Raw genomic sequence first — 12,868 nt, 5'->3', positions numbered from 1 at the left:
GTGTGTTTAGTGGTCTCTCTCTCTCTCTCTCTAGTTGTGTGTTTAGTGGTCTCTCTCTCTCTCTAGTTGTGTGTTTAGTGGTCTCTCTCTCTCTCTAGTTGTGTGTTTAGTGGTCTCTCTCTCTCTCTAGTTGTGTGTTTAGTGGTCTCTCTCTCTCTCTCTAGTTGTGTGTTTAGTGGTCTCTCTCTCTCTCTAGTTGTGTGTTTAGTGGTCTCTCTCTCTCTCTAGTTGTGTGTTTAGTGGTCTCTCTCTCTCTCTCTCTAGTTGTGTGTTTAGTGGTCTCTCTCTCTCTCTCTCTAGTTGTGTGTTTAGTGGTCTCTCTCTCTCTCTCTCTAGTTGTGTGTTTAGTGGTCTCTCTCTCTCTCTCTCTAGTTGTGTGTTTAGTGGTCTCTCTCTCTCTCTCTCTCTAGTTGTGTGTTTAGTGGTCTCTCTCTCTCTCTCTCTAGTTGTGTGTTTAGTGGTCTCTCTCTCTCTCTCTCTAGTTGTGTGTTTAGTGGTCTCTCTCTCTCTCTCTCTAGTTGTGTGTTTAGTGGTCTCTCTCTCTCTCTCTCTAGTTGTGTGTTTAGTGGTCTCTCTCTCTCTCTCTCTCTAGTTGTGTGTTTAGTGGTCTCTCTCTCTCTCTCTAGTTGTGTGTTTAGTGGTTCTCTCTCTCTCTCTAGTTGTGTGTTTAGTGGTCTCTCTCTCTCTCTCTAGTTGTGTGTTTAGTGGTCTCTCTCTCTCTCTCTAGTTGTGTGTTTAGTGGTCTCTCTCTCTCTCTAGTTGTGTGTTTAGTGGTCTCTCTCTCTCTCTCTCTCTCTAGTTGTGTGTTTAGTGGTCTCTCTCTCTCTCTCTCTCTAGTTGTGTGTTTAGTGGTCTCTCTCTCTCTCTAGTTGTGTGTTTAGTGGTCTCTCTCTCTCTCTCTCTAGTTGTGTGTTTAGTGGTCTCTCTCTCTCTCTCTCTAGTTGTGTTTAGTGTGTAGTTGTTTCTCCACGTCTCACCTGTGCTCCATCTCTAGATAACCTGTGACTGGCTGGAGGAGAGGCCCATCTGTGACTTAGAGGAGCGTCTGGCAGGACACGATAAAAACACAGTTCAATCAGCAAGTCGGTCTGTCTGTCTCATCCAGGGATCTCCAACAGGACAAGCCTGGTGGTCCCAGATCTGTTTAGCCCCAACTCCTATGGTCGTTGCAGTTGACTATAGCACAAACAGACCTGGGACCAGGCTAAAATAGGACTACTATTCAACGTGAACTGACACGGCCGTGAAATCCAAGCAACTTCTGAACGAAAATGTTCAATATATATATATTTACTCATGGTAGGAGTGGTCTGAAAGAGACTTCTTACGACCTTAATGCCCAAAAACATTCAGGAGATACAGCACCAGTCAAAAGATTGGACACCTTCTCGTTCCAGGGTTTTTACTTTATTTTTTTAATATTTTCTACATTGTAGAATAATAGTGAAGACATCAAAACTATGAAATAACACATATGGAATCATGGAGTAACCAGAAGGAAAAAAAAGTGTTAAATTAAAATAGATTTTGTTTTTGAGATTCTTCAAAATAGCCTTTACCTTGAGGGACAGCTTTACACACTCTTTATTTACTACATGATTCCATATGTGTTATTTCATAGTTTGAATGTTTTCACTATTATTCTACAATGTAGAAAATAGTAGAAAATAAAGCAAAAACCCTTGAATGAGAAGGTGTTGTAACCCTTTTTGACCGGTAATGTAGACGTGCTCAGAGGTGACCCGTTTTGTCCAACCCTACGATATCCATACTTTCATCAGCGGGAAATAAAATAGTTGAGTTTGATATAATTTAATACTTTTTTTCCCTTTCTACATTTTCACATTGTAGCTTAGACCCTATTTTACATCATCATCATCATCGGAGGAGTTTTGTGTTGTTCCCACCATCTGATCGCATTATTTTGAATATAGGGTGGGTGTCATGTTTTGGCTGATACATGTACTAACAAAAAAAATGGGAATAAAATTACAATTTCAACCTTCAAAATGGAGATGTTGACTTGAACGGGAATATCGTTTGTTTTAATTGATACTGTCAATCCTCCGTAGGAAAACCTATTGAAATCATACAACGAGAAAACAACAGACATTTAACGGGTTGGTTGACCGGCGGCCATCATGAGCAGTGATTGTAATTTGTAATTCGATGTACCAGATAAAACACAGCGGTCTGGAGGGAGGGGTCATTTCAGAGAGATGGACCCCTACAGACCGCTGCGTTTTAGATTGTGGGGGGGGGTCCATCTCTCTGATTGAAATGGCCCCCATCATCCTGTATTCAAGAGAAAGTCTCGACCACAACACAACCGCCTCCGATTACATAAAATAGGGTCTAATCTTCAACATAATTATGCAAAAACTGTTTTTTAACAAATCATAGTTCACATATTTAGATAATTGATGTTAAAAGTTAAACTTTTTTTAATTTTATATATATATATATATGAGTTTGACAACCCTGTTTTTAAAGCTTTTAAGTGATATCAACTCAACACGGACGGGTCAACGTGGAGCACCGATCTCTCCTAAAAAAACAGGCCTGCGGTCGAAAAAAAAGAAATCAAATAGAAATGCCAACATTTCTTAACCCTGAGATTCAACCAAACAAGCTGACTGTTATTATATTCACCTTGATTCTTCCTCCAGCGAGCGTTCGAGACGGGCGCGGTGGAGGTTTGGGGTGGCGTAGAGGAAGCTAGAGCAGAAGGGACGGGCCTGGGAGATCTCTGTTGCTGTAGCGCCGATCCAGAAACTTCCAGTGGAGATTGAAGGTACTGTGAGAAGGAACCGAAAGATCCCTCGGGGAGCTGCTCTGTGAGGCTTGGGGGCTGGGCGACTGACAATCCACCACCACCAACACCTCCCTCCTGGAGGGAGGAAGCCCCAGGGAGCAAGGCCGAGTTGAGGTCCAGGCCGAGGAGAGATCCATCCTCCGGGGGCTGGTAAGGGGAGGGAGCCAGGGCAGAGAGATGTTCAGACCCAGTGGACCCAGGGATAGGGTGAGAGGGCTCGGACTCCATGGGCTCTTGCTGCTGTGGGGTCTCCTGGTCTGTAGCCATGGGAACGGCAGCGTCGGGGTCAGGGTCAGGCATGACCTCTGCCTGCTCGCCAGCCTTGGCCTTGCTCTTAGCCACCTTAGCGCAGGTGTGGAGATGTTTGAGGAGGGCACGGTAGGAGCGCAGCTTGGACCGACAACTCTGACACCTGGTAGAGAGAAAGAGGGGAATCATTTACGGGTTGGGAAGCAAGACAATCATCACACTTGTCAGAGGGACATCTGGAGAATGACGAGTCTCTTCGTGTGTAACACACACACACACACACACACACACACACACACACACACACACACAGATACCTACAGGAAGTACGTGTTGGGTTTGTGGTGCTGTCTCATGTGTTCCATCAGATGTTGCATGCTGGGAAAGGAGCCGTTGCAGCCGATAGAGGAGCAGAGGAAAACTTTACCTGAGAGGAGGGCACGGGAGAACATTTGATATTAAACTGATTATGGCTGGAGGGAAAATATCTTTCAAATCGGGCGTAAAGGTCAAAATTGGAAGTAAGCATACGCCAATTAAAAACACCTAGTTTTCTGAGCGATCTTTCGAATTATTAGGACGTGTAAACACCTTAAAAAAACAAAAAAACATCGGTATTCCAGCTGTTGATTTGATCTGCGCCAGCCAACCTCCCCCCTCCAGGTGGAGCGCCAGCCAGCCTCCCCCCTCCAGGTGGAGCGCCAGCCAGCCTCCCCCCTCCAGGTGGAGCGCCAGCCAGCCTCCCCCCTCCAGGTGGAGCGCCAGCCAGCCTCCCCCCTCCAGGTGGAGCGCCAGCCAGCCTCCCCCCTCCAGGTGGAGCGCCAGCCAGCCTCCCCCCTCCAGGTGCAGCTCCCCCTCATGTGCGAGTCAAGTGAGTTCGGTAAAAACAATGTATATATCATAAAATCGTTTCCACACCAACTTTTCAAGATGGTGGATAGCCTGTCTTTTCCTCGGATCAGTGTTTGTAGCTGAAAAACTTTTAGTGGATTTTCGTCTCCATTTACCTTCGTTTCTTCTGGCTGTGAACACACTGGACAATAGTGTAATATTGTAAACAGAGTTATTAATACAAAACAGGTCTGCTGAAACCTTTAAGGCCTATTTGGATATACCTGGGCACCCTATCCTGCACCGGGGCATTATCTGAGCGGACTCCTGCTGCTTTCATCCTTCCACTTGACATTGTGCCTTGGATGTTTTTGGACTACTGTCCAACTTGAACTCCACTTGGATTGACTCTTTTGGACTTTCCACCGACCTGTCCTGGAAACTAGATCCCCTCCAAGGTGCTTCTCTGCTGGCTATCATCCTGGAAACTACATCCCCTCCAAGGTGCTTCTCTGCTGGCTATCATCCTGGAAACTACATCCCCTCCAAGGTGCTTCTCTGCTGGCTATCATCCTGGAAACTACATCCCCTCCAAGGTGCTTCTCTGCTGGCTATCATCCTGGAAACTACATCCCCTCCAAGGTGCTTCTCTGCTGGCTATCATCCTGGAAACTACATCCCCTCCAAGGTGCTTCTCTGCTGGCTATCATCCTGGAAACTAGATCCCCTCCAAGATGCTTCTCTGCTGGCTATCATCCTGGAAACTACATCCCCTCCAAGGTGCTTCTCTGCTGGCTATCATCCTGGAAACTACATCCCCTCCAAGGTGCTTCTCTGCTGGCTATCATCCTGGAAACTACATCCCCTCCAAGGTGCTTCTCTGCTGGCTATCATCCTGGAAACTACATCCCCTCCAAGATGCTTCTCTGTGGGTCCTGGTGCTGGCTGGGTTCTAGTCTGTGGTTGGGTTTATTGTGGGTCCTGGTGCTGGCTGGGTTCTAGTCTGTGGTTGGGTTTATTGTGGGTCCTGGTGCTGGCTGGGTTCTAGTCTGTGGTTGGGTTTATTGTGGGTCCTGGTGCTGGCTGGGTTCTAGTCTGTGGTTGGGTTTATTGTGGGTCCTGGTGCTGGCTGGGTTCTAGTCTGTGGTTGGGTTTATTGTGGGTCCTGGTGCTGGCTGGGTTCTAGTCTGTGGTTGGGTTTATTGTGGGTCCTGGTGCTGGCTGGGTTCTAGTCTGTGGTTGGGTTTATTGTGGGTCCTGGTGCTGGCTGGGTTCTAGTCTGTGGTTGGGTTTATTGTGGGTCCTGGTGCTGGCTGGGTTCTAGTCTGTGGTTGGGTTTATTGTGGGTCCTGGTGCTGGCTGGGTTCTAGTCTGTGGTTGGGTTTATTGTGGGTCCTGGTGCTGGCTGGGTTCTAGTCTGTGGTTGGGTTTATTGTGGGTCCTGGTGCTGGCTGGGTTCTAGTCTGTGGTTGGGTTTATTGTGGGTCCTGGTGCTGGCTGGGTTCTAGTCTGTGGTTGGGTTTATTGTGGGTCCTGGTGCTGGCTGGGTTCTAGTCTGTGGTTGGGTTTATTGTGGGTCCTGGTGCTGGCTGGGTTCTAGTCTGTGGTTGGGTTATTGTGGGTCCTGGTGCTGGCTGGGTTCTAGTCTGTGGTTGGGTTTATTGTGGGTCCTAGTGCTGGCTGGGTTCTAGTCTGTGGTTGGGTTTATTGTGGGTCCTGGTGCTGGCTGGGTTCTAGTCTGTGGTTGGGTTTATTGTGGGTCCTGGTGCTGGCTGGGTTCTAGTCTGTGGTTGGGTTTATTGTGGGTCCTGGTGCTGGCTGGGTTCTAGTCTGTGGTTGGGTTTACTGTGGGTCCTAGTGCTGGCTGGGTTCTAGTCTGTGGTTGGGTTTATTGTGGGTCCTGGTGCTGGCTGGGTTCTAGTCTGTGGTTGGGTTTATTGTGGGTCCTGGTGCTGGCTGGGTTCTAGTCTGTGGTTGGGTTTATTGTGGGTCCTGGTGCTGGCTGGGTTCTAGTCTGTGGTTGGGTTTATTGTGGGTCCTGGTGCTGGCTGGGTTCTAGTCTGTGGTTGGGTTTATTGTGGGTCCTGGTGCTGGCTGGGTTCTAGTCTGTGGTTGGGTTTATTGTGGGTCCTGGTGTTTCGTTTTTGCGTCTTTTACTTTCAGTAAGGTACACCAGCTGAAAATACAATCTTGTTGGTTATGGAAAAAGATATTTCACAGCAGTTTAGATGGTACGATGATTCTGTACACAATACTTGCTTGTTTTATCACATTAACTTTAATTATGAGAACTAATAGAATTTCATCAACCAGGAAACAACAAGAGCGATTTCTGCATAGTGCAGCTTTAATCCGACTATAATAATTGTAACTGTCCTCAGTGATGGTTTTTTTTTTTTGTATCATCACACACACACGCAGCAGTTCAGATACTTCTGAGTCTGACCTTTATCCAACAAGTAAATCTTTATTCATAAAACCATGTCTCCTCCCAGATCCAGGAAGTGTGTTGTATTCTATGAGCTTACCTGGGAGGGACTGAGTAGGGATGTGATTCTGGTGGTCCTTGATGTGTTTGGCCAGGCTGTCTGTGTCCGTGTAGACACGATGGCAACCATATAACGTGCATGTTATTCTCTGACCTATAGAGAGAGGAAACACAACAGCTTTCTTGTTTTAAATGTTTTAAACAGTTGCGGTCGATAAATATTGTTCAGTGACAACACGCTTGTGGATTCCGTTTACACACAGGTGTTCGGAGACGCAGATAGCAAATTAAACACAGGCAGTCTTCTCCCTGTTTCCCGTAAACAAGCGCTGTAGCGTGTAAATATGGCCGTGTGAGAACCCTAACCCTATAAAAAAAAAAAGGTTTTTAGTAATTTAAACCTTTTTAAAAAAAAATATTTCTCACTAATATGAAAGATACTTTTGGTCATGTAGTGTATGTGGACACCGGCTCGTCCAACATCTCATTCCAAAATCATGGGTATTAATATGGAGTTGGTCCCCCCCTTTGCTGCTATAACAGCCTCCACTCTTCTGGGAAGGCTTTCCACTAGATGTTGGAACATTGCTGCTATAACAGCCTCCACTCTTCTGGGAAGGCTTTCCACTAGATGTTGGAACATTGCTGCTATAACAGCCTCCACTCTTCTGGGAAGGCTTTCCACTAGATGTTGGAACATTGCTGCTATAACAGCCTCCACTCTTCTGGGAAGGCTTTCCACTAGATGTTGGAACATTGCTGCGGGGACTTGCTTCCATTCAGCCACAGGAGCATTAGTGAGGTCGAGTGCTGATGTTGGGGGGTAAAAGGGGTAAAAGTATTTTTTTTTTTAAAGATTTCCCTTCAGTAGAACTAAGGGACCAAGCCCGAGCCATCAAAAACAGCAAATTTTTTCTAAATACTTACTTTTCTGCTCACTAGCTGTACAAGGAAATACCAAGTACTAAACAGTTGTGCAAACTTGTGCACTATCCAGGTACCATCTCTGCTGATCTTGTCTGCCAATAACGTTCTCTGTACCTAAAACACAGCTGGTGACAGCTTGAGAGACGTCTCGTCCAACAAAAACGCCAACAGTGTGATTTATTTAGTTATAAAAAAAAAAAATGTGATACCATCTATTCAATCTGTAAGATAACTCCAAACTTGACTTATAGAACGCAGCAACCTTAGCTGGCTAGCTAAAACAAGTAGACCTGTTGCTAGCTAGCAGGAGCAAATAGCTTAATCACTAGCTATAGGCCAAGTATTGTAAAGCTAATACAGTCAACAAGGCAGGGGTGTATTCATTATGCCGATTCTGTTGCAAAAGCATTTAGCAACAGAATCCGTTTATTCCAAAATGGGAAAACGCGGCCCCCTCCCCATTTTGTTCCATTTGGTTCCTAAACAACAAACGGTTTCCGTAATGAATATGCCTCCATGACTCACTAATTTCATTCATGCTGACAAATAAGAAATGGCACATTTATCAATAGGTCTAGTTTTCAGGAAGATGCAGAGCACCCTGCATCTATCAGGTGGCATCTTCCCTGTGGCTCAGTTGGTAGAGCATGGTGTTTGACTAAAATGTAAATGTAAAAATGTTAAGAGCGCTGGGCCAGTAACCAGAAGGCTGCTGGATCAAATCCCTGAGCTGACAAGTTAAAAATCTGTCGTTCTGCCCCTGAGCAAGGCAGTTAACCCACTGTTCCTCGGACACCGAAGATGTGGATGTCGACTATAGCAGCCCCCCCGCACCGCTCTGATTCAGAAGGGTTGGGTTAAATGCAGAACACACATTTCAGTTGAATACATTCAGTTGGATGACTGACTTGGTATCCCCCATTTTCCATTCTGTAGCCTAGTTGTAATTTTAGAATCAGAATATAGAATCAGTTTGACGAGGTGAAAAACAGATTGTTTTACTATTATTGTTTTCGATGGTGCCCAAGGTTGATTGCTCTGCTATTCTATTAGCAATTTAGCGTTGTTTTTTTAATGTGGATTATTATTTTTTGGAGTAGCTAATCAATCTTGTCATTCTGAATGTCAACGTTGAAATCAGTTAAAGAAATTGGACTTTCATGCCATCGACAAAGTAGCGCTGTTTGTTTTCGACCCTGCTCTCTCCTTCAATTCTTTTTGGAGAACATCTCCCGCCGAGGACCCTCGCTCACTACATCTGGACAGAAAAATGAATCCATGCATTCATTTTGTTCAAGAATTGATTATGTGAACACAGTACTTGCAAAATCAATTCACAAACTACAGCTCTTCCCCCCCAAAAAAGTGCCTCTAGGACTGAGCCACGAATAAACCAGTCTGTCCACATCGCCCCCGTCCAGCTCATCTACGTCGGCTACCTTTTCCTCAAGAGATTGACTACACAATTATCCTTGTCTACAAAGCCCTAAATGACATCGGACCCGCATACCTACTCTCCCCCTGACCCTCCATGCACCCTACATTCAAGCTCTGCCAAACTGCGCCACCTCCACACACTTTACATCCATGCCCCCCAGGACCAGTCTCCTCCCTGCCCCCCAGGACCAGTCTCCTCCAGTCATGTGTTGCTGCCATGCTGTGTCGTCGTCATGTGTTGCTGCCATGCTGTGTTGCTGCCATGCTGTGTTGCTGCCATGCTGTGTTGCTGCCATGCTGTGTTGCTGCCATGCTGTGTTGCTGCCATGCTGTGTTGCGTTGTCGTCATGTGTTGCTGCCATGCTGTGTTGCTGCCATGCTGTGTTGCTGCCATGCTGTGTTGCTGCCATGCTGTGTTGCTGCCATGCTGTGTCGTGTTGGTGTCTTAGGTCTCTCTTTAGGTCTCTCTTGTCATGTGTGTTTTGTCATATATTTTTTATTTTATTTATTTTTAATCCCAGTCCCCACAGGAGACCTTTTGTTAGGCCGTCATTGAAAATCAGAATTTGTTCTTACCTGACTTGCCTAGTTAGATAAAGGTTAAAAGTTCTGACCCCTCCCAGACGGTAGTGTGAGGTCCCAAAGCGTCATCACATGGTATTGTTACTTTGACACAAGCATCGCTACGTTGTGTCGAATCCGTAGTTATTTGAAAACTGCATCGGAACGTCAGATGGTGACATGCAGTTCGAACGAGTCAGTATTTTCTCTTTACTGCCTTGCGAGTCATGATTATTTTTTTTCACCCCCCCCCCCAGAGTGACTCGTTCATTTCACCTGCTGTATACACTGGGTAGACTGGACACATTTTTCGGATAAAAAAAACTAGTTCATTGCATATGCCGTGGAGCCAAGTTTCATAAATATTACCATATGTCCCAACTACTTGTTGTAGTTTTTTAGTAAATAAATAAAAATAAAAAAACTGGCATTATTTTAGTGCATTTTTCACCCTGTCAGCACCAACTCTCCTTCCCAACATCCTATTCCCAGTTTATTGTTCTATGTCACAATGCCCGCTTCTCTATTGTTGACAATGAGACAGGGAAACGCTGCTGGAGCTCCCCCCATTGTTTTCATATGGAGAGAGGCATGCTGGTATATTTCGACAAATATCAAACAATGTGTATATTTATCAGGATAATCTCCTCTTTCTAATTACATAAAGTTGGGCAGCGTAATCTGCTGTCATCGATCGCTAGACCAGAACTAGTCCAAATTGTCACTGGTTTCCTACTTCCTTGTTACGCAGACATCAGCACTACTGGCACTATCGAGGTGCGGATGTTTACTTTCTACACGAGTTGTTACTTTTCAGTTTCGTTTCAAAAACCTGTTGGTAGTTGGAAAATAAAAAAGGGATACCTTTTGTTGTTGTGCCATTTCGGGCGAAATTGAACTCTAAGCATCACTCCAGTGAGAAGAGGCTCTGTAAACGTTTAATGCCATTAATTTACTATGATGACCTCGCTACTGTTCCACCTCAGCCAACTTTCTCTTTGTCCATTTTTCAGCCTCGGATGAATTTGACTCGTTCAATTATCCAAATTAAAATGAAAGAAATTGAGTCGAACAATTCGTTCTTTAAAAATAGCCTAACTTCCCACGACGGAGCTCCGGGAAACTCCGTTATCAAATCATCTCATCCCTATTAAATTAGCGTTAGTTAATAGTATAAAATGTGTAGTTGTTACATGAAACCTTGGGTTGTGTTGGCAGCAGCAGGCTGCTGCAGTAGTGGTGGTGCAGAGGCCATCCCAGTAGACAGGTCAGTGTTGGGAGAAGACGACAGCAGTCTCACTAGTTCAGACTACCTAAAACAAATTAATCCACGCTGTTATATCAATATAACGTTAGGTTATGCATGTTTAATTTAATTATATTCATTTAACTATATTCATTCCATGGCTAGCTAACCAGGCAGAACCAGACACTTTACGCTAGCTAGCTTATATTAGCTAAACATAATAAAATATAAACTACCGAAATGATTATCTAGCTATGTAAACCAGACAAATAACTCTTACCATTGCCGATTACGATTATTAATCTTAGTCGTTGACCATTTTTACGAGAAAGAAGGAAAAACGTTTTGAAGTGTTGATCGGTTTCTTTACCAGCGACGTTACAAAACAAAAGTACTTCCGGGTTACGGAATATCGGAAATGTTCAGCAACAACAAAAACTCCCCAAATAATTTTGTTAAAAGTGTCGTTGACACAGTGGCGATTTTAGCATGTAAATAAAACAATGTTAGATGCATGCCAGCAAAGACACTAAACAATACATGACCTGCAGTATAACGGTGACAAGCGGTGACCAACACACTGGTGCATGTACACTAGATAGCGGTAAATGACCGCTTCAGCCGCCCAGGGCGAATCGCTTATGGGTGTGCGGATAGTATATGGTAGTATATGGTGCTTCAATAATTCAGCAGAGCAAGTTTGTATGAAGGTCTGGTTATTAATAAATGACTACATAGTTAAATAGTAATATCCTCTAAAACGCTCTGGTGACAAACAAACCTTTTCCAATTGTCCACATGGCTGGGAGAACCTATTCAAGTAAGTAAATACATGTTGAAAATGTTTGTTTAAAAAAAAAAAATGTATTAAATATGTATTATTAGGCAACTAGCTACAGTGCAGGCTAACTCAAATGAGCTGCTAAATGAGCTAATAGTTAGCTATCTAGACAATTTCACACACTGTATAGATAGCTAGCTAAGTGAATGAAATATAACCAGTTACCTAACTTCATATTAACTAGCTATCTTGATGTATTTATCACTGTAAACAAAACAAAAAAAACTCAATGCATTTGTAGGTAGCTAACAGCCATGGAGGAGGGTGAAAGGATAGTAGCCCCAGCTGTCAAAGTGAGAGAGGAGGCTATTCTGGATAGGGCAGGTACTTTTGTGTTGTTCCTGTCCCTAGAAGTATGGACGGAGATAATAGTAACATAATATTCAGTGTGGTGTAATTTCAGTATAATGAAGTCTGTTTCTTGTGAGGTTTTCTGTCCTCTGATAAAGAGAGCTATGAAAGCCAGTCTGCATATGAAGAGGTCCCAATGAAGAACATTGGTTCTCAGTCCTGGGGACTGAAAGGGGGGCACGTTTTTGCTGATTCAAATGATCAACTCATCATCAAGCTTCAAGTGGTATTTATGTATTCATTTGTGATGCCATCATTGATATGATCCTGTTATTGTCACATGCTACACATGTACATATGTGTGCCCATGCATCTATCAATCCAATGTTATGATTTGTTATCAGGGATATTATACTTTAGTAATCCACAATGACCTGGTGATGTAACAGTCTAATAATGACATTATCTTCCATATTCCTACAGATACCTTGTAACTAGAGATTCCTTCAAAACGATTGCCTACAGTTACCGTGTAGGGCACTGCAAGGTTGGGTGACCAGGGCCATCTGGGACTGCCTCCTGGAGGAATTCAGGTGTGTGAAGGCTACCTGTGTCCTGCGTAACTTCATGAGGATGGACACGAGGACCAGGAGGGGATCTGCAGCTTCGCCGCCGTGTGCCAGAGGAGAAGTCTGCTGCTCTGCGGCATGTTTCAAGGATGGGGTGTTAGAATAAATAATAAAAGCATGGTTAAGCCTTGTTATCTCTCTCTCTCTCTCTCCATCTGTCTCTCGTCTGCAGGTATGTTTTGATGTGAGAGAGGATGCCAACCCCCAGTCCCGTCATCGCCACCTCACCCTCTTTTAAGAACCTTTGAGCCGACTAAAGACACTATTGTGATGAACTGAGAGAATATTCCGGTTGCACTGTGATTCATTAATCACGTGCTGCCTTCCCTGCTCCTCTGTTCTTACCTCTTTCCCTTTCTGTCTTATACACCTCTCTCGCCACCTCTTTCTTCCTGTTTTTATAATGCACAGATGTGCATTGAAGTACAGATTGAACTTGTATTTATAATGCATGTATTTATAAATAAAATAAAATTGTATTGGTCACATGCACCAAATACAACAGTTGTAGACCTTACAGTGAAATGCTTACTTACGAGCCCCTAACCGAAAG

At 44.3% G+C, this 12,868-nt stretch overlaps 1 protein-coding gene and 1 long non-coding RNA gene across 6 annotated transcripts in view; one reads left to right on the top strand and one right to left on the bottom strand.

Annotated features, from left to right (window-relative positions):
• znf414 (zinc finger protein 414) overlaps nucleotides 1-11,136 on the bottom strand; it is a 19,304-nt gene extending 8,168 nt beyond the window's left edge. For 2 of the 5 annotated variants that reach the window (XR_006769034.1, XM_014187585.2), the window contains exons 1-6: nucleotides 10,835-11,136; nucleotides 10,509-10,617; nucleotides 6,424-6,537; nucleotides 3,386-3,491; nucleotides 2,653-3,227; nucleotides 978-1,045 (exon numbers count right to left, since the gene is read on the bottom strand). Coding sequence is in view for 4 of the 5 variants with exons in the window: in XM_014187585.2 (XP_014043060.2) it covers nucleotides 978-1,045; nucleotides 2,653-3,227; nucleotides 3,386-3,491; nucleotides 6,424-6,537; nucleotides 10,509-10,617; nucleotides 10,835-10,837 (975 nt within the window). In the remaining variant the exon portion in view is untranslated. Of the gene's footprint in view, nucleotides 1-977; nucleotides 1,046-2,652; nucleotides 3,228-3,385; nucleotides 3,492-6,423; nucleotides 6,538-10,508; nucleotides 10,622-10,834 lie in introns of all 5 variants that reach the window. The other 3 variants (XM_045714394.1, XM_045714395.1, XM_045714396.1) reach the window with 2 other exon arrangements.
• Nucleotides 11,111-12,868, top strand: LOC123741590 (uncharacterized). Its single transcript, XR_006769035.1, has 4 exons — nucleotides 11,111-11,374; nucleotides 11,637-11,972; nucleotides 12,170-12,279; nucleotides 12,488-12,868. It is a non-coding gene; the product is annotated as an uncharacterized lncRNA (long non-coding RNA).

The sequence above is a fragment of the Salmo salar genome, chromosome ssa03, assembly GCF_905237065.1.
Source record: "Salmo salar chromosome ssa03, Ssal_v3.1, whole genome shotgun sequence".
Classification (NCBI taxonomy): Eukaryota; Metazoa; Chordata; class Actinopteri; order Salmoniformes; family Salmonidae; genus Salmo; species Salmo salar.
The sequence above is the reverse complement of the archived record's forward strand: the minus strand, read 5'-3'. Positions and strand labels throughout refer to the sequence as shown.